The sequence below is a fragment of the Hyperolius riggenbachi genome, chromosome 10 (assembly GCF_040937935.1).
Source record: "Hyperolius riggenbachi isolate aHypRig1 chromosome 10, aHypRig1.pri, whole genome shotgun sequence".
Taxonomy (NCBI): domain Eukaryota; kingdom Metazoa; phylum Chordata; class Amphibia; order Anura; family Hyperoliidae; genus Hyperolius; species Hyperolius riggenbachi.
Genome location: NC_090655.1, coordinates 50,769,106 through 50,791,279, shown reverse-complemented (window position 1 = coordinate 50,791,279; position 22,174 = coordinate 50,769,106). Strand labels below are relative to the sequence as shown.

Below are 22,174 nucleotides of genomic sequence, written 5' to 3'. Positions count from 1 at the left end.
GCACCCTCATGTATTTTACCATACATATCAGTGGGAACATTAGAGAAAACACCTACCCCGCTCTGTTTTATTCTTCACTGCTCAGCTAGCTTTTAATCAGCCCTGATAAAATCCCTGACTGAGCATTCAGTCTAGCTTTGCTCAGGAATCATTATAGCCGAGTGTCTTCTCTGATGTCTTTTCAAGCCCAAGCCTGCCCCCTCTGGTTCTACTAGAATGACTCAGCTATAATGATTCCTGAGCAAAGCCAGACTGAATGCTCAGTCAGGGATTTTATCAGGGCTGATGACAAGCAGGCTGAGCATTTTCTCTAATGTTCCCACTGATATATATGGTAAAATACACAAGGGTTCTTAGTCTCTGGTCCTCTTTAAAGTGTACCTGAAATAGGGCCAAAAAAAAAAAAAAAAAAAAAAAAAAAAAATCATACCTGGGGCTTCCTCCAGCCAGCCTGAATGCTCTCATCGCTAACTGGTTTGTCCGCAACCAGCCCTGCTAAGTCGAGCAGTTGGCACAGTCCAGCCCTATGTGCTCCTCCGCCATGTTACCGTGGCTGGGAGCGTTCTATGCCTGCACAGTAGTACTGCGCAGGCTCAGACCGCTCCAGGCCATTGGAGCACACACTCAGTATGCCCCAGACCGGAGGACTTTCTGGGGCAATTTGCAGAAGATCCAGGCGGCGACTGAGTGATCAGGCTGGAGAAAGCCATAGGTATGTATCATTTTTTTCTTTGGCCCCATCTCATGTTTACTTCAATAAGTTACTCCCCGTTTTGGTTGGAGCTGGAAATAAACAGCAGGACCCTACTGTCAGAGCTATGGACCCTGATCTAAAGCAGATTCCTCTCCAATAAAAAATACCCTTGTGAGCACAGATAGGAACCCAGATGTTGAGTGTCCAACATCAACTCCAACACCCATGGGATGAGAAACTCCCAACAAAACCCACCAACTCTCCAATTAACTGGGAGTCCGCTCCAGTAAAGACCACGTTTAATGATATACTCTCACTGGAAGAAATAGGAACAAACCGGTCTCTAATTTTTCCATTGGTGGACCTGGAAAACCATATTGAGATTCCTCTGCAGCAGTGAGACCTTCACAAGCAGGGCATGTCTTGTACAGAGATCTTTTCAAACCGCTTCTCACCCCGCATCCAGAGACTAGTGTACAGCACTCACCTCATCTGACTCCCCGAAAACGTGCCTCCTCTCCGAGTGTCCCAGAATCACCCAGGTGACGCCAACATCTTTAATCATGGCTGGGCTGCAGGATAGAATGACAGTTAGGGCCAGTTTACAACGAACTTAAAGGATACCAAAGACTGAAAAAATATGAAAAGGGGTGGGGGGGCAGGCATGTACTGTCACCTGTGCCGAAGCCTTCCGCTCCCCACGTTCTATCTGCCCCCGCATTGTACCTGAAAAGCACCCCAGGATCTTTTTAGTTGCCGGAGTGACTGTGCCGGCCGGGCTGCCCATGTCAGGGAGAGCACGGCGCATGCGTATGTTGCCAGCACAGTCACCCGCCGACTTAGAAGATCCTGGGGTGCTTTCAGGTATGGGGGGGCAGACAGAACAGGTGGAGCGGAAGGCATCGGCACAGGTGACCATATATGCCTCCCCATTAACCTGCCCCCTCTCGCCCGTTTTTATTTGGCTCTGGTATCCTTTGAAGGACCACTCCAGCGGAAAAAAAATGTCTTAAAATCTGATAGTTTTGGACTGGTCCATCTCCTCATGGGGGATTCTCAGGGTTTTCTTTGTTTTCAAAAGCATTTCCTGAATGGCAGTTGTGAGGCCTAAGTGACAAAATAGCAAGTGGCAAGTGAGGAGGCTTGCTGGCATCTTACTGTTTTGGCTGTTAAAATGCCTTTCAGGAAATGCTTTTAAAAAAAAAAAAAAAAAAACCTGAGAATCCCCCATAAGATGGACTAGCCACTTAAGCCCAACTGGACGAGATTTCTCGTCCAGTTGGGCTGCGCGTGCTCCCGCGGGCCCCCCCGTGCACGCCCCCGCTGCTGCCCGCTAGCCCACCGATCAGTGAAAGGGATTATAAATCCCTTTCGCTGATCGGACCCCCCCGGAGAAAAGCCGACAGCGTCTCTTCAGACGCTGCGGCTTTTCTGAGCTCTGGTCTCGTTTCTTCTGCCTGGGAGCGAGATCGATCGCTCCCAGGACTTTTTGGTTCTGGCCATCTTGTGGCCAAATAGCAAATTACACCTAAAAAAAAAAAAGTTTTACAATTAAACATATAAATATATTATAAAACCCCTGTTTACCTCCCACACCAAAAAATACCCACATACAAGTTTAAATTTAAAAAAAAAAAAAAAATTACAATAATAAAAAAAACAAAACATAAATAGTTACCTAAGGGTCTGAACTTTTTAAATATGCATGTCAGAGGAGTATATCAATATGATTTAATAAATTATGGGCTTCTAAACAGTGATGGACGCAAAACGGAAAAAATGCACCTTTATTTCCAAATAAAATATTGTCGCCATACATTGTGATAGGGACATAATTTTAACGGTGAAATACCCGGGGCATATGGGCAAATACAATACGTGAGTTTTAATTATGGAGGCATGTATTATTTTAAAACTATAATGGCTGAAAACTGAGAAATAATGAATTTTCCATTTTTTTTCTTATTCTTCCTGTTAAAATGCATTTACAGTAAAGTGGCTCTTAGCAAAATGTACCACCCACAGAAAGCCTAATTGGTGGCGGAAAAAACAAGATATAGATCAATTAATTGTGATGAGTAGTGATAAAGTTATTGGCAAATGAATGGGGGGTGAAAGTTGCTCAGATGTAAAAAAATTTCAACCCTTTGGGCTTAAGTGGTAACCTGTCAATTTTTTTTTAAATCGCTGGAGTGGTCAAATATGGTGCACAGGTACTGTAAGCAGAAAAAGTGTTACCTGATCTCACCAGTGAACGCTCCTTTTGCCACTTTGTAGCAATTCTGGGCAGCCACACCGAACTTGGCATCCAGCTTCTGGCGTGCAAAGTCCAGGTAGATGGAGGGGGCTCCGCAGACCACCTCTGGAGAAGAGAGAGGAGAGATGGTGTCAGAAGGCAGCTCAGGTATGAATGGAAAGTCTCCTGAATGAAGTGTCAGCAATTATTCCACATGGAGAAGCCACAATACACAGCAATGTTCAGATTTCCAAATGCTGGGGTGGCTACAAGGGAAAGGAATGGAAGAGGAGTTGCATGTACTGTACTATGGAGAGGGGAGGTGGGGGGGGGGGGGGGGGAAGGAGAGAAGCAGCATGTACTGTAGTATGGAGAGGGGAAGGAGAGAAGCAGCATGTACTGTAGTATGGAGAGGGGAAGGAGAGAAGCAGCATGTACTGTAGTATGGAGAGGGGAAGGAGAGAAGCAGCATGTACTGTAGTATGGAGAGGGGAAGGAGAGAAGCAGCATGTACTGTAGTATGGAGAGGGGAAGGAGAGAAGCAGCATGTACTGTAGTATGGAGAGGGGAAGGAGAAAAGCAGCATGTACTGTAGTATGGAGAGGGGAAGGAGAGAAGCAGCATGTACTGTAGTATGGAGAGGGGAAGGAGAGAAGCAGCATGTACTGTAGTATGGAGAGGGGAAGGAGAGAAGCAGCATGTACTGTAGTATGGAGAGGGGAAGGAGAGAAGCAGCATGTACTGTAGTATGGAGAGGGGAAGGAGAGAAGCAGCATGTACTGTAGTATGGAGAGGGGAAGGAGAGAAGCAGCATGTACTGTAGTATGGAGAGGGGAAGGAGAGAAGCAGCATGTACTGTAGTATGGAGAGGGGAAGGAGAGAAGCAGCATGTACTGTAGTATGGAGAGGGGAAGGAGAGAAGCAGCATGTACTGTAGTATGGAGAGGGGAAGGAGAGAAGCAGCATGTACTGTAGTATGGAGAGGGGAAGGAGAGAAGCAGCATGTACTGTAGTATGGAGAGGGGAAGGAGAGAAGCAGCATGTACTGTAGTATGGAGAGGGGAAGGAGAGAAGCAGCATGTACTGTAGTATGGAGAGGGGAAGGAGAGAAGCAGCATGTACTGTAGTATGGGGAGGGGAAGGAGAGAAGCAGCATGTACTGTAGTATGGAGAGGGGAAGGAGAGAAGCAGCATGTACTGTAGTATGGAGAGGGGAAGGAGAGAAGCAGCATGTACTGTAGTATGGAGAGGGGAAGGAGAGAAGCAGCATGTACTGTAGTATGGAGAGGGGAAGGAGAGAAGCAGCATGTACTGTAGTATGGAGAGGGGAAGGAGAGAAGCAGCATGTACTGTAGTATGGAGAGGGGAAGGAGAGAAGCAGCATGTACTGTAGTATGGAGAGGGGAAGGAGAGAAGCAGCATGTACTGTAGTATGGAGAGGGGAAGGAGAGAAGCAGCATGTACTGTAGTATGGAGAGGGGAAGGAGAGAAGCAGCATGTACTGTAGTATGGAGAGGGGAGGAGAGAAGCAGCATGTACTGTAGTATGGAGAGGGACGGAGAGAGGCAGCATGTACTGTAGTATGGAGAGGGACGGAGAGAGGCAGCATGTACTGTAGTATGGAGAGGGACGGAGAGAGGCAGCATGTACTGTAGTATGGAGAGGGGAGGAGAGAAGCAGCATGTACTGTAGTATGGAGAGGGGAAGGAGAGAAGCAGCATGTACTGTAGTATGGAGAGGGGAAGGAGAGAAGCAGCATGTACTGTAGTATGGAGAGGGGAGGAGAGAAGCAGCATGTACTGTAGTATGGAGAGGGGAGGAGAGAAGCAGCATGTACTGTAGTATGGAGAGGGGAGGAGAGAAGCAGCATGTACTGTAGTATGGAGAGGGGAGGAGAGAAGCAGCATGTACTGTAGTATGGAGAGGGGAGGAGAGAAGCAGCATGTACTGTAGTATGGAGAGGGGAGGAGAGAAGCAGCATGTACTGTAGTATGGAGAGGGGAGGAGAGAAGCAGCATGTACTGTAGTATGGAGAGGGGAGGAGAGAAGCAGCATGTACTGTAGTATGGAGAGGGGAGGAGAGAAGCAGCATGTACTGTAGTATGGAGAGGGGAGGAGAGAAGCAGCATGTACTGTAGTATGGAGAGAAGCAGCATGTACTGTAGTATGGAGAGGGGAGGAGAGAAGCAGCATGTACTGTAGTGTGGAGAGGGGAGGAGAGAAGCAGCATGTACTGTAGTATGGAGAGGGGAGGAGAGAAGCAGCATGTACTGTGGTATGGAGAGGGGAGGAGAGACGCAGCATGTACTGTTGTATGAAGAGGGGAGGAGAGACGCAGCATGTACTGTGGTATGGAGAGGGGAGGAGAGAAGCAGCATGTACTGTGGTATGGAGAGGGGAGGAGAGAAGCAGCATGTACTGTAGTATGGAGAGGGGAGGAGAGAAGCAGCATGTACTGTAGTATGGAGAGGGGAGGAGAGAAGCAGCATGTACTGTGGTATGGAGAGGGGAGGAGAGAAGCAGCATGTACTGTGGTATGGAGAGGGGAGGAGAGAAGCAGCATGTACTGTGGTATGGAGAGGGGAGGAGAGAAGCAGCATGTACTGTAGTATGGAGAAGAAAGGGTAAGCACATGTACTAAGACAAGGCACATGTACTAAGTAAAAGCCACAAGCACTACTATAGATGGCGAGTAGGAGAGAAGCATCATGTACAGTATTGTAAATTGAAAGAGGGGTGGATGAGCAGCATGTATGTGGATTTTTTCAGGAGATTCCTATTGCCCACAACAATCACTGCTGAGGTGGCTGAAGCAGAGGATGAGGATTCTTGTGAGACAAACATGCCCAGCATGCAGTCAGTCTGAGGTCTGTATGCAGTATTTGCTCTGATAATGGAGCAGAGGCTAGGGACAGCTGAGAAATTATGTCTGTCTAGATCAGCATTGCTAATAGAAACGTTCTGTTTCCACTTTCCAGTGACCCTCTGACCTGGGCACAGCTGAGGAGACCAGCAGTATGTGGTGAGGGTGAAGCTATGTGGATTGTGGAGACAGGTGATCACCAAGCTCCTCACATGACTGAATGGGAAATACCATGCTGTTATTCCTGGGGGAAAAAAATCCAGATTCATACTATACCAGTTGTGTCCCACTAGCCACCTATCAAGTGAGGAGTCACCAGGCAGATTCCAGCTGGTATTTTGAATGCCAGTTGTAACAGGCAAGCAACTCTATGTGGTCTCAGGATTAAAGCCCACTACAGTTGAGGATGCACAGAGGTAGTTTTTATTCCCACCAGGGATCATCTCTATGGAGTTTGGACTACAGCATTTGCTTGTTGCTTCAATTCCCTCCCAGCTACACAAATAATGGTACTGCATTGCTTGGCTACTGTTTTGAGGGCATGTAAATCTACTCTGAGGGCCACGCCCCGTATCACTCTGCTGAAGGTGTGGCAGAGAGAGAACCTTAGGCTTCGAGGTTGCAGGTTTCTGGAAAACATTTGTGTCCTTTCTGCTTCTGTGCCCCAAGCAATGTGTGCAAAGTGTAGGATGTGCCCCGGAGCAATGTGTGCAAAGTGTAGGATATTTTCTATATTTCTGCACCTTTCACAGCACTTGAAAACATGCTGGTAGATTACAGGAAAAGCAGTCTGGTCTTGTAGGACACAGAGGTTGGGCATTGTCTATTGTATTACAGATGAGTATTTAGGTTGTGTTTAACCTGGTTACATTTTAGGATGTAAAGGTCATCCTAATTGGGCTTCCAATGCATTCCAGGCTGTGAAATTCATGCCCTGCATTGTAAATCCCTGCCACACACTCCCATCCTCACAAGTGTGCAACCGTTTAGAAGTGAATTATTGTTGCCCATAGCAGCAATCAATCATGAAAACTTTTTAGTATCACTTAAAGTTAGTGTCTCCCCCCCCCCCCCCCCCCCCCTACAGTGAAGTGTTCACCCCTAATTAACCCTTTTGTTTCACCTATAGTTTGCCTTGAGGGCTACAGAGGGGCTTGAGGAAGCCCCAGGTATGCTCAGATTCCATTTATTAAGTGTTCAGGGCCCCTTTAAAGCTTGTGGCCACCTGTAATGGCTGCCACCTGTAGCATTCAGATACTAGAGCAGCCTTTCTCAACCTTTCTACCCTGGAGGAACCCTGCAAATAACTTTTTGATCTCAAGGAACCCTGGTTGAGAAAGCCTGTACTAGAGGGACTGTTTGGGGGACTCCAATACTGTATGCATCACTGTGCTGTTGCCCAACGATGTACCGGTCTCTGTACAGCACTTGGAGGTCCCCCAACTCTAGAGATCACATCCAATTGCTACAGACGCACTGGCTGGCGGTAGTGGTATGCTACATGCCCAACTAGTGATGAAATACGGCATATAAAAAGGTATTTTAACTAGGCTCAGGTGGTGTTTAGAATCATATCCAGTATTTTGTGTGATCAGTGGAGAAACTCCAAACAAAATGCAGTCAGTTTAGTCACTTGCATTCTTGTTCTGTTTAGCTTTAAAGCAGTGGTCCTCAAACTAAGGCCCGCGGGCCGAATGCGGCCCCCTGAGGCTTTTTCACCGGCCCCCCACTCAAAATCTATTACTTACAGGTGCGGTCCACTGCATCTTTAAAATATCTGCAACCCCATATAGAGTAGCAGTGCTGGCAACACCCATCCACATGGGTCCAATTGGACTGCAGGTTGTCACCTGGGTATGCTTCACTGTCTGTAGCAAAGATGTTCTTCGGGCGCAGAGCCGGATTAAGGCTAAATGGGGCCCTAAGCAAAGTAACTGATTTGGGCCCCCCATCATGTCGTAATAAAATCAGAAGATGCAGCTGCACAGCAATATGCTGCACACACCGGGGCAGCCGAGCTACTGGTTGCTATGGGTAACAGCCTGCTTTCCTCTGTGGGTGCACAATGCAGGGAATAGCAGCAGCAAAATGCAGAGTGAGAGATGAATGGCTTGGACATTTGCACTCAGGGGCTGGGGAACCCCTGTGAAGAGGGCGCCAGATATCGCAGCAGCAGCACTTTCTCCCCCTGCATCTCCAGCCTGGCAATAGCAGAAAGCTCTGGACACTGCCAAACCGGAAGCCGTTCCCCAGACCGAATTACATAACCACCCCCACCACCGAATAACCGATTTCCTCCCAAACTAGACAGCCACCATGCAGCCTCCATCCCAGTGAATACGATAGTCCAGCAGAGAAGGCAGCCGCAGCAGGGGAGAATGACAGCACCAGATGACTCACATTCACCTATTGCGATCCAAGCAATAGAGGTCCCGTCATCCGGAGCCCAACTGTCTCCTCTAGAGTGCTGCCGCTCTGTTACTACTACTATTACTACTTCCTACTTCCTGTCTGATCTGAGAATCAGGAAGTTCAGAGCGAGCGGCTGCACTGTAGAAGAGACAGATGTGTTTCAGATGAGGGGATCTCTATCGCTTGGATCATGGATAGGTGAGTGAGCGTTTGCCATTTGCTGCTATCATTCTTGCTGCAGCTGTGGTTCTCTGTGGGAAGGAAGAGAGGAGTGGTCAGCGGTAGAGCGCACAGTAGCAGGAGGGAGACCTAGGAGGAGAGCCTGGCTCTGAAGACAATCAGCAGCGCACCGCATCATTTGACAAGACAAGACAAATAACATTTATATCGCGCTTTTCTCCTGGCGGACTCAAAGCGCCAGAGCTGCAGCCAATAGGATGCACCCTATAGGCAGTAGCAGTGTTAGAGAGACTTGCCTAAGGTCTTCTACTAAATAGGTGCTGGCTTACTGAACAGGCAGAGCCGAGATTCGAACCCTGGTCTCTTGTGTCAGAGCCCTTAAAGGGACTCCGAGCAGTGCCTGTGGGTATGCCTTTAAGCATATCCACAATTAATTAATTACATCCTTCCTCACACCTACCAGCATGATGTTTGTAATTATATCTCCCTGGGTTCCTTATATTTCATTGCATTGTGCTGAATCGAGCTGCCGACTTTGGAGAAAAGTCATCCTGTGTAATACACTGTAACTATGGAAAGATGCATATCATTTTGAAGCTCTCTTTCTCCTCTTTCCAATGATAGATAAACTGCAACCCTACGCCTTTAAGTTTTCGCTATTTTCGCAATTTTTTCGAAATTGCTGTGGCCGTGATTTCGATCGCGAAAATAGCAAAAACTAAAAGGCATAGGGTGGCGGTTTATTTATCATTGGAAAGAGGAGAAAGAGAGCTTTAAAATGATATGTATCTTTCCATAGTTACTGCACTGCTCAGAGTCCCTTTAACCATTATACCATCCAGCCACCGCTGACAGGATGGCGATGGCTGGTTTATATGCTGATGGGGCCCCTTTGACTCTGAATGGGGCCCCAAGCGACTGCTTTTGTTGCCTGGTTGGTAATCCGGCCCTGTTCGGGCGCCACATGAATGGCTGCTCCGGAGGAGTTCTCCTCTGTGTTGCAGGACATACTATCTGCACATGCTGTGTTGGGGGGCATACTATCAGATTTGGTTAAATGGGAGACATAAGGGCTGCACATGTTAACAGGTAATAGTTTACGCTACCTAGGCTCAATGTAATGTTTTCTACATTTTATGTATACTCTGGCCCCCCAGCAGTCTGAAGTATCTTGACCCGGCCCTTGACCGAAAAAGTTTGGGGACCCCTGCTTTAAAGAGTCTACTGTACCAAGCTTCTCCTAGGCTGGAGAGTGTTGGAGAAGATATATGATCCATCAAGCCTGGCCTGGATTCACATTAGGTCTGGTTTACCAAGGTTTTGCAGGGTGGAGCATACTGAGGAATACTTAGAGAACCAGTACTGAGGAAAAATATTTAAAATAAACACAGGAGGTAACTTCAAATGAACATTAAATAGTTACCATGCCATCAGTTCCTCTCAGAAGCTCACCATTTTCTTCTGACAATAATCCCTTCCAGTTCTGACAATATTTTGTCAGATCTGAAATATATCAGTTGCTGTCAGTTATAGCTGAGAGGAAAACGAATGTACCAGGTTATGTCCATATTTCCCTATGGCTCAAGTGGGTGATGTTACAGTTTAACTGTGTGCTGACCAGAAAGCAGTTATGGGTAATGGCCATTTTCAAAATGGAGGACGGAAAATTCCCTTGATCACAGTGAACAAACAGGACGCGGGACAGGAGAAAGACACTGAGGAGTAGACTACATGGAAGGGAAGTATGACTTGTGTATGTTTATTTTGACTCTTAATTTTCAGTTCAGGTTTTCTTTAAGCTGGATACACGGGCTACGGCAGTTGCTGTTGCTAGCACACAGGAGACGTGTGCGCAACAGCTCGGCGACAGCTTCGCCTGCGCAACCGCTGTCTACGCGTCTCTGCCCAACAGGCAGAGATGTGGCGGAAGCCGTTGCCGAAGGTTCTGCCCCCACCGGAAGCTCCGTTGGCAGTGTGTGGGTCGCTGTCGCTAGTCCGCATACACACGGTGGACTAGCGACAGTTGGAGACAGATGTTGCCAGGCGATTGAACTTTTCAATCGCACGGCAACTGCTGTCTCTGGCGACAGTTTGGGGGTGTTCGCCTCATACACACGGAGGACCTGTCGCCACAACATGCGCGTGCCACGTGTTTGTGGAGACAGTTGTGCCCCGTGTGTTTGGGCCTTAAGTGATCAGCAAAATTGTATGAGAGATTCATTAGGTTGGCTATAGTCAAACATTTGCAGTCCTCGCTTTGATCATCCTCCCCAGTGTTCTCCCCAGAATTTTATTCCAGCCGGGTGGCATGAAATAGTAGCCGGGTGGCATGAAAAAGTAGCCGGGTGGGGCGAGTTGAAAATGCAGGGCAACTGTGCTTACAGCATAGGAGGAGGGGAGGAGGTGAGCCGATGACAGCCGGGTGGTCACCAAATCTAGCCGGGTGGAGCACCCGGCTAAAAGAGCCTGGGGAGAACAGTCCCAATTTTTTATGTAAAAGTGAAGAGGGAACTAAGTAATTTACTCACTTTTTCATATCTTACACAGCTGTTCAAGAGAAATTCCTTTGGGAAACGTTATATGATCCATGGCCTCCACCTGCAAAAGTACAGCTGGCAGCAGAGGGGCATTACCAACTAGAGTACAGCCATTAGTCTCTAGCTCCTCCCTGTGCAGCCAACATGAACTCTGTGGCCAGCATTGCAGCTCATCAAATCCTTACAAAATGGAGCAGCAGAGCATGCCACAAAGTTCATCTCAGCAGAGGAAGTAGGTAGAAGTCACATGATTTGTGCTCAGAGAAGCTGGCTGCCCCTCCCTCTGTAGATCATGTGCACTTATGTAGCTAGTCAGAATTGACATTTCATTGACTTCCGCTCATAAGCCACACAAAAAAGATGTAGCATCATACAAACTCCATGCAGATAGTGCCCTGGCTGGGAATTTAAACCAAGGACCCAGCGCTGCAAGGTGAGTGCGCCACTGTGCTGCCCATACAGAATACAAACTGTATGTAGCTTGCAATTAGGCTATTCAATTCTCCCTCCCACGCTGTCAGCTGCCAGTGTGAGAACCTAATGCTAGGTACACACCATACAATTTTCTGGCAGATTTACCTGCCAGATCGATTTTTCCAACATGTCCAATCTGAATTTCAATTTCCGTTCACTTATGAAAATCGATCGGAAGGTAAATCTGCCAGAAAATTGTATGGTGTGTACCTAGCATAAAAGCCAGTCAGCATCCACCCGAATGCAAAGTGTGGAGGTACGCTACGCTGGACTGTGGAGCTAGACATTAGAGATGGTCAATAAGATCGTTCAGCTCGCATGCAGCTTATAATTTAGCCAATAGGTGTGGATTTTAACTGGCCCATTTCCTATCTGCATTAAAGTTTTGCAAGCATTGGCCACTCCCACTAATCATACAGCGCTCCCTCCCTGCCTGACGCAAGTGACTGATCAGGTAGTAAAGAGGGATGATCAGTGAGAGGCACATATTTCCGAGTTCATGCAGATTGATGTACATTTTTAGGCAAATATAACGCGGCTTGAAAACTGAACAATCAATTTAAACCTGGGTGGGATTTCATTGGTCAGTTTTCAAACTGCATATATTTGCATAACAATCTACATAATCCTGCATAAACTTGGAAATATTTGCATCTCATTGATCATCCCTAGTAGTGAGATGCCCACTCTGCTCTAACAGATTCTCCAATCTGTCACATAGAGGTTGAAACAAAGACCCTTTCACATGGGCCACATTTGGATCCGAAAAGGTCGATTTGCAGATCGCAGTGCCCTATTTCCACTGATGCAATTTGACTTTTACCCAAATATAGTGCATGTTTCCTGCATTTGTGCTTAAGTCAGTGGGAGGCCAAAAATCTAAATCGCATAGCAATTTGATTCTCCTGCAATTACTCAATTTTAAAATGTATTTTTTCTATGAATTGTTGGAAAATTGCAAAGCACCAACTGAGCACACGTATCTACAGACAGAGGGGGTAAAACAGCGCTGCATATGATATTAGTACATGGATCTACAGACACTGAGGGGGTAAAACAGGGCTGCATATGATGTATTAGTACATGGATCTACAGAGACTGGAGGGGTAAAACAGGGCTGCATATGATGTATTAGTACATGGATCTACAGACACTGAGGGGGTAAAGCCCCGTTCACACTGCACGCGTTTCCAGACGCGTTTTGGAAACGCGTGCAGGTGGCCGACACGCACGACATCAGACATTGCATAGAGTGCAATGTCTGATGTTTACACTGCATGCGTTCCGGACTTGTGCGGTCCGGGAACGCATGCTGCACGCATTTTTTGTAAAAACGCATGGCTGTCCCATTCACTTTTCAGTGATGGGATCAGCCACGCAATGCATACGAACGCGAATGGCGTGCGTTCGTACGCGTTGCGGTCCGCATGTGTTGCGGTCCGCGTTCTGCAGTCTGAACGGGGCCTAAAACAGGGCTGCATATGATGTATTAGTACATGGATCTATAGAGACTGAAGGGGTAAAACAGGGCTGCATATGATGTATTAGTACATGGATCTACAGTCACTGAAGGGGGTAAAACAGCGCTGCATATGATGTATTAGTACATGGATCTACAGAGACTGATGAAGGGAGAGAATGCAGCTGCACTGAATATACAGTAATAGTTAAAGGACACAATGCGTCTTCATTACACGCAGTGATCCCACAAGGACATGCTGAAGACACCCCTCCCCCCTTTTGCTATTTTCAGCCATTGGGTCGAATATATTTTGGGCACAGAGAAAGGTGAAGAGTCGCGACCTTCACAGCATCCAAAGCAAACTGCGTTCTGAAAGGTCAGGGCTATGTTTAGGACGGCAGCTCAGCTGTTCGGGATGGCAGGGTTAAAGGTTACACAATGAAAGGTCAAAGGAAAGACTATCGCCCTCTGCCTCCACCAATTCCTGCATTCAGCACTTTAGTAACCTCACCCTGAGGCACAGACGGTGCAAAGGCTGAGGGGCGCAAGAACAAAGGAGGGGAGAGTTCAGCTAAGTCACTCCTGCAGCTAGTAAGGACACAGTCGTGGGTACTGTCTCTTTAAGGCCTGCCACTGCAGAGGCTGTACGTGCGTGAGAGCACAGACAATCCACACTCGCTCCCATCATCCCCTGCAGCAAGCTGTGATGTCACTGCTAAGAGCATGCTGGGACTTGTAGTGCTCCAGCAGCTGAAAAGCCACATGTTCTAGAGACAGGCCCTGAGGTGCTTGTATCAGATGCAATGTTCAGCAATATTACTGTAAGGCGGTTCAGATTCTTGGTAAAGTCATTTCTGTCTAATTTCATGGTGCAGCCAACAGGAAAGGAAGCCTCCGCCACACAGCTGTGATGCAATGAGAGATCTCAGAGAACCTACGTTCTCACCACATGGAATGTGTACTTTAAGGGGGAACTCTAGCCAAGTACACATGCTGGATTAGGCATGGCTGAGAATGCCACTGGGACCATCTTGGTTATCTAGCATGTGTAAAAGTATCGCCCCGAAATACAAATCTCCAGTGATGAAGACTCTCGGATGAACATGTGTAACAAGTTATCACCCTGTTAATTAAAGGAAACCCAGGGTGACAGGGATATGGAGGCTGACATTTATTTCCTTTTAAACAATACCAGTTGCCTGGTTGTCCTGTGTCGCTAATACATTTAGCCATAGACCCTGAACAAGCATGCAGTAGATCAGGTGCTCTGACTCAAGTTTTACTGGATTAGCCATATGCTTTTTTCAGTGTTTTGACGCTACCTATGCCAGGAGATCAACAGGGCTGCCAGGCAACTGGAATGTTTACACAGACATACATTTGGCATATCCCTCTCACCTCAGGTTCCATTAAGGGCCCGTTTCCACTTGTGTGGTGGGAATCACCGCGGTAAAAATTTGCATGCGGATGCGAATTTCACATGCGGTTATATGCGAATTTAACCATGGCAGTGCCTGTGTGCTTTTCCATTGATTCCATGCAAAAATCGTATGCGAATTTGCATAAAAATTTGCATACCAATGCCGCATGTGAATTCCCTATTAAATACATTGTATGCGATTCGCATAGCGGTATGCGAATTCTGATGGCTCTGCATGCATCAGAATTTTTTCAGATTTTTTCTGCACTGAAAACCGCAAAGGAGTCCTGACAAGTGGAAACCGTCCCATCCACTTGTATTGGCTATGCGAATTCGCATGCGTAAAACGCATGCAAATTCGCGATAGTGGAAACAGGCCCTCAATGGAGTGTACTGCATTCCATGCCAATCAAGATGTATCCATGGTGTCCACCTTAAAGTGGACCTGAACTCTTGCACAGGACAGAAGGAAAACATAGGAATGCACCCTGTATGTATTTAGAGAGTTTAGCCCGTTTAATTCCCCCTCATTTGTGTCTAATCACAAGTTGTAATCTGATCTCTCCCCTGTGTCACCTGACTGCCTATGGCAGAGATGGCAGATAAGCCCATTTGAAAGCACTGGCTGTAAACAATATGTCTGCTTCCATGAATCAGGAAGTAGAAACTGCAAATTTTAGGATTTGTATCAGCTGCAACAAATGTTTTTGTCTAAAGGTTATTATGCTGTTGTGTATCTTTTAGAGCTGAGAGGACATTCTGAGTTCAGGACCACGTTAAAGGGAAGTGAGAGGGATATTGAGGCTGACATTTCCTTTTAAACACCAGTTCCCTGGCTATCCTGCTAATGGGTACGTATAGTTCTGCCGTCAGCGAGTTGGGCACAGGGTGAGCCGAGTGACAGCTCACCCTGCAGCATTTAATACCAATAGTCATAGCAACTCGGAGGGAGGAGGAATTCAGGGTTCGGCAATTGCTGGAACCCTGAATTCCCCTTGTGCGGAAGGGGGGGGGGGATGCACTATAACAGTGCTATAGCAGCACCCAGCTTCGGCGCCGAAACCACCTCTTTCACTGCTGATCTATTTGGCTGCAGTAGTTTCTGAGCACCAGAAACAAGCATGCAGCTAATCTTTCAAGATCTAAAACTGCCAGGCAACTGGTATTACGTAAAAGGAAATACATTTGGCAGCCTCCATATCCCCCTCACTTCAGGTGTCCTTTAAATATACAGTAGGTCAAGAAGTACTAGAAGTACTATTGGTCAGGTTAGCCACCATAGGCAGTACTTGGCAAGTACCAACTTTCATAAAGGGGTATATTCTGTAATATTGAGAAATCCTGTCATACAAAATAAAGCTTTCCAGTTGCAGCAATTTTAACATACTGATAGTAGCAAACTGCCTTCATCCTGCACCCATGTTGCCAGGCAACGCTCCAAGCACCCGCCTACAATACCAAGCAACGCTCCTCCTTGCAACAGCATTAGCCATTCCTTGTACTGTCATACATTATTCTTTGCTTCGCACTATGCCCTCTCGTCCAACATAACACATCCACATTGATACAACATGCTCCCTGCTCCTATAGGCAAACAGACTTTACCAAAGCACTGCATTCCCTCATCCTGCATGCAATGAACTCTGGCTCAAACACTCCGCCATTCTAAAAAAGGAACAATCTTGCATCACGCTCCCTAGGCCCACGTGCAATGAACCCTAGTTCATGCACCACGCTCCCTAATCTTACACACGCTGAAAACCAAGTTCATGTACCACACTCCCTAGCCCTACAAGCTGCACATCAAGTTCATGCACCACGCTCCCTGGAGTTCCTTGTCCTACATTCTGTAATTTAGACACTGTAGTCTGTTATTCTCCAGGTCTGTTCGCTGCCCTGCACATGCTCTGGTTGTGATCCTCATCAGACCTGCACAGCACTCTGGGCCATGGATTACCCACACAGTCCCTCTGTACCTGCCTGCAATATAGAGTCCAATACAAATATCTTGTATATCCTGACCAATGCTGGAATCCAGAGCAAGAACCAGAAATCAGGGTTTTTTTTTTCCCCACTACTCCGCATTCCCACTGCTGATGAAACTACGTGCACCATCTGTGTGATTCACTGCGCACACAGCTACTCATGGGTTAAAAGATGGAGCCTTCAAGGACATTGAGGTCAAAGTAAGCAAGATGGAAATTTGGGTCCATGTTACACAAGTCACTTTCTGCATTGCTAATACCATCTGCTCCGACTATAGCTCTGAAGGCAGATATGCCTCTGCTGACAAGTCTGTGTGGTTAAAAAAAATAAAATAAAGAGATGGACAAATTTGTGTGTACCCCACCTATGCTCCTCTCTGCTGGTACTTCTGTCCATGCAATCCATCCAATACGCTGCTGATACTTTTATTCATCCAATAATCCTCTATGGGCGCTTCTGCCCACCACACATCCCCTATTACATATTATTCCTCAGGTGCCCACTAGGGATGGTCAATGAGATGCAAATATTTCCGAGTTGATTCAAGATTTTGCACATTCTGTAAGAAAATCTAAGCAGCGTGAAAATGGACTAATTTAATTCCATCTCGGTGGGATTGGACTGGTCTGTTTTCAAGCTGCATACACTTGCATAATCCTGTGCCAACTTGGAATTATTTGCATCTCAGCAATTGTTCCTAAAGGCGACTATTCAAAAAGGGCGCAAGGTAATGCCGATGATAAAATATCATTACCGATACTCCATTATCACAGCCCTTAGCCCCGACAAAAGCAACTCCATGGAGACAAGCTGTCAATTGAAAAGCAACTGCAGCTGTATCTCCTCTCCAAGGGCTCTCCTCCGCAGACTGTTCAGGCCACTCCCACATTTGCATGCGCACGTAATTACATGGTGGCCTACAGCAGCGCTTAAGGGGCCCATACACCAAATGATTTTTCCGGCGATATACAGCACATTCGATCACTGATCGAATCTGCTGTGAAATAGTCGCGCAAACGCTGACAGAACGATCGATTTCCATCCTAAATCAATCGTTCCTGTCGATCCGTCCGTGCGGAAGATTTTGCTCGATCCCAGGTCAGGAGTGTGTCGATAGCGGCATTCGAATGCCCGACGCTAGCTGCAATACATTACCTGCTCCGGCTGACGCATGGCCCCTGGTCTCCGCTGTCCCTTCTCCGTGCTCTGCTCCTCCAGCTTCACTGAACTTCCTGTCCCGGCAGGAAGTTTAAACAGTAGAGCACCCTCTACTGTTTTAACTTCCCCGGCAGGAAGTTCAGTGAAGCTGGAGGAGCCGAGCATGGAGAAGAGGACAGTGGAGACCGGGGGACGCGCACCGGCCGGAGCAGGTAGTGTATGCGGGGGAAGGGGGCAGCTTCACAGATTGTGATCGGTTTCAGGCTGAAATCTATTCACATTGGGTATCATTCATAAACAGGCTGTCGGTAGTGCGGGAAAACACCGTTCTTCTCCGCAACCGGTAATTAAGACTTCTGGGTGGCCATTCATAAAGAAGTCTGCCTGTTGCGGAAGAAGTGCGGAGGTTTTCTGGAGGAAGCTGGCGGCAGCGTGGCGGAAGACATGCGGAAACTTAAAAGCTGCCCGATTCCCTCCCTGCGCTGCTCTGTCTGATGCTGCTTGGGAGGTCCCTCCCATTCATTTATATGTATTCCACCCGCCTATCGCTACTGTCGAGCAAGCGGTATTTTCCTTCTGGATACCGCTTGCTCTAATCTTTATGAATGGATGTGTTTGTTACTTTTTCTAGATTAATCTAGAAAAACTCCGCACAAGGCGGAAATGTATCGCTCTGTCACCTTTTCATGCGGAAAGAGCCTTTATGAATGGGGCTTATGCTGAGTGGTCGGGAAAGTCACCGGTGTTAAGCATTTCCGCATGCGGAAATGCTTTATGAATGATACCCAATCTGTTTGCAGTAAAGACAGCCATGCGATCCCTCTCTGATCAGATTCGATCAGAGAGAGATCTATCTGTTGGTCGGCTCTGATGGCAAATCGACCAGTGTCGCATCTCGCCCTAGGGTCCACCCAACCGCTAATACCTCTTAGCACATGTCCACACAAACACTGATATTCCATTATTGTGCCCCACCAATACGCCAGTACCAGTGTGTCACCCCAGCACTGACATTCCTCTGCTGGTACTAGTGCCCACCAGAGCACTAATATATAGGTTTTGTGTTTGAATTCAGAAACCTGAATCTGCCTTTCACACTTCAGCACCCAGACATGTGGACAGGGTCAGGGGGAGTTCACTTATTTGCACTTCATGTCACATGAAGCGCAAATGAGTGAACTCCCCCTGACCCTGTCCGTTTCTGGGTGCTGAAGTGTGACAGGCAGATTCAGGTTTCCAAATGTCAATAACTCGAAATTGAACAACAAACCCTACTAATGTCCCTTTACTGTCCACCAGGAACCCTCCTCTGTGCTGGTCTACTTTAGGGGACCCAGCAGGAAACCTCAAAGGGAACGTTCTCCAATCACAGCACCCTCTACAGCATGAAACACTGATTGGTGCAAGCGCTGATATTTCTCTGCTTGTGCTAAGGCCCCCCTCCCAATATTCCTCAGCTGGTACTTATACCAATCCAACTGGCATATCTGAGGATTACCCCATTTCTCTACCAGCTGTGCAACCCCCCCCCCCCCCCAAACAACCCAAGATTAACCCATCCAGCTCTATAGATAAGCTGCCTTGATATGCAAGACACATACAATATATCACATTAAGGAAGTGTTTTCTGCTAATGTAAGATACACATAAAATGCTATTCTTGAGATCTTCCCAGAAAATATTAGGTTTCCATATATGCATCCATCACGAGTCAATATGGAGCATCTCCATTCATCTGCAGATCTGTAGAATAATCCCACCTACCATCAATACACCAAGCCAAAAATCAATCCTGCATCACATGACCTTCAGCTAATAATAGAAGCAACAGATAATGGCTGGGCCACTGGAGAATAGACCAATGAAAGCTCAGCTATAGAATATTCAGTATAGCATTTGTGCATATCATGCTTTCTCTACTACGGAATTCTGTAGACCATAGATTGCTCAGGCTGTTGAGCTGATGCACAAACATTAATTGTTACCCAAAACCAGTAGTGATTGATTTGGTGGATAGTTTTGTGAGTGATCATTGTACAGACCAAACACTCTGCTATAGTCTGCTACGTAGGACAGGGAACATGAGGTATGGAATAGCAATTGGTTAGTGATTTAAACCAGCCAAACCACTAGAGTTTGCAGGACACCTGTTCCAACACAAGAGTTTCACCAGATAATCTAACCAATTATCTCAAGCAATGATAATCTAGTGCATATACATAGCTTTGAAAAGTAGACAGAGTCAATGCTACAGCTTGCCCAAAAGAAAGCTAACCCCATTTTATACTGCAAAACAAATCCAGGTTGCTGATCTACAATACACAGAAACTGGGATATAACAGAAGTGTTTGGACTTTTGCCTAATAGAAACAAGTCTTGGATGCCAGGTCAGCATGAATGACTTGTGCAATAAGCAAGTGACTGATAGGAAAAGCTATGGAGCAACAACATCATAAGCAGCTGATGCTTAGGAAGAGGGTTGTAGCCTGATCCTGGGGAGGGTATTTATGGTATTTACAAGGCACCAACATATTAAATAGAGCTGTACATCAGATAAATGGTTTAACAAAAAGAAGGGCATACAATAATCAACAGGTACATTTCTGACCCTTGCTGTGGGGTAAGGAGGGAGGGGGGGGGGATAGTTATAGCTGATTGACATTTCCAAACATTTGGGGTCCCCTGGTCATTGCTGTGGAGGGTATGATGAGTCTAGCGCCCTCTCCTGGCAGTTTTGATAAGGACAGCCATCAAATGAATGACATGAAAGTCAATAATCAGAGCAGACTACAACTAGTAGACTATGGGCAGGATCTGTGGCAGGACATCTTATAGGGAAGCTGGGGGTGGTGTGGCGCTGGCAGCACTGCACACGATCCCTGTGAGGCCATGCTGTATGGGTAAGGGGGTGGTTGGAGGGTGGCGCCCCCACCTGTGTCTGCAGAGACGTTGCCACCGTTCAGGGTGCAGATCAGCTCCCCCAGGGACTTCTTATCTCCATTCATCTTCCAGTTTCCGCCCACAAAGAATTTTCGGGGAGCCATGGCGCTGTAAGTCTGTTGGTTTGGAGTTATCACCGCTGATCGCAAGAAGGTGGCAACGCGAGCTGCGTGCGGAGCCTCTATATACCCGCCGGTCACGCCCCTCTCCCGGCCAACGTTCCATTCCCTCCGCCCCTCCTCCCCGCGCGACATCTTAACTACGGGCGCCGCTGCCCAACTGCTAGTTTCCTTATTACGCTAATACTACTGTATAACATTGTATAGTGTGTATTGTAGTGTCATTATCATATATAGTAATTATAGCGTATAATAAAATAAAAGCATATGCATAATAGTGGAGATGGTGACGTTTGCTATTAAATATTGTCGTAGGAAGGCAGCAGTGGCCAGAGAGCTCAGCAGAGTAAATGCAGCACTGATCGCTGCTTTGTGTTACATATGTATGTTTGGATGTATTACACCATATACATTTTGGGCTCTATTCTCAAAGACTTCCCGCATGCGGTAAAGTACATGCGGGAAGTTTGCACCCAAAATACCGGCAAGTTGGGATTCTCAAAATGTTCCGCATGTTTTTTCCGCATGCGGAAAAAGTGTGATAAAAGTGCGGGATTCATGCGGTAAAATTTCCGCAAAAGTCGGTATTTTCCGCAATAAAAGATCAATTCTCAAAGATGTTCAGGCGCATCTTGGGCTCTATTCTCAAAGAGCCAAAAGTACCGCAAAATTTTAGCGCTAAATTCCCGCCAGCGGTAAACTCCGCATTTTTTCAGCATTCACTAACATTTTCCGCATGTTTTCCGCATGCGGGAAAAAAGATGCGGAAACAGGCATTATTCATGCGGGAATCATGCGGTAAAAAGGTCGCATGAAAAAGTGTTTAAAAAAAAAAAAGTTAAAGTCCACCAAGCACAGCCCTTAAGCCTCCACACTTCATTAAAGTCAATGGGATGCGGAATATATCACCTACTACTTGTAGGTGATAAAAATTCGGTAATTAACGAAGAAATGATGCGCCTGAACATCTTTGAGAATTGATCTTTTATTGCGGAAAATACCGACTTTTGTGGAAATTTTACCGCATGAATCCCGCACTTTTATCACACTTTTTCCGCATGCGGAAAAAACATGCGGAACATTTTGAGAATCCCAACTTGCCGGTATTTTGGGTGCAAACTTCCCGCATGTACTTTACCGCATGCGGGAAGTCTTTGAGAATAGAGCCCCATTTCTTCGTTAATTACCGAATTTTTATCACCTACAAGTAGTAGGTGATATATTCCGCATCCCATTGACTTTAATGAAGTGTGGAGGCTTAAGGGCTGTGCTTGGTGGACTTTAACTTTTTTTTTTTAAACACTTTTTCATGCGACTTTTTTACCGCATGATTCCCGCATGAATAATGCCTGTTTCCGCATCTTTTTTCCTGCATGCGGCAAACATGCGGAAAATGTTAGTGAATGCTGAAAAAATGCGGAGTTTACCGCTGGCGGGAATTTAGCGCTAAAATTTTGCGGTACTTTTGGCTCTTTGAGAATAGAGCCCAATATGTACTGTAATCCATGATATTGCTCCTGCACAAGTCCCAGCGCGTTAATTACTATTCCCCCTCCACGCTCCAGGCATACTACGGAATTATGTCATTTGGCTTCCAGCTATTGCTGAAGGCCGAATTAGGCCTGGACCCACTACACAGCGCTATCGCCAATCGCAATTGCTAGTGTTTTTAATGAGCGTTTTGTAAGCGATT

At 46.7% G+C, this 22,174-nt stretch overlaps 1 protein-coding gene across 1 annotated transcript in view; it reads right to left on the bottom strand.

The window, feature by feature from the left end:
• Positions 1 to 20,551, bottom strand: part of TPI1 (triosephosphate isomerase 1) — a 28,802-nt gene extending 8,251 nt beyond the window's left edge. Inside the window, exons 1-3 of the mRNA XM_068255043.1 lie at positions 20,355 to 20,551; positions 2,933 to 3,056; positions 1,182 to 1,266 (exon numbers count right to left, since the gene is read on the bottom strand). Coding sequence (XP_068111144.1) covers positions 1,182 to 1,266; positions 2,933 to 3,056; positions 20,355 to 20,466 — 321 coding nt within the window. The 5' untranslated portion in view covers positions 20,467 to 20,551. The remainder of the gene's footprint in view (positions 1 to 1,181; positions 1,267 to 2,932; positions 3,057 to 20,354) is intronic.
• Positions 20,552 to 22,174: the final 1,623 nt, after the last annotated feature.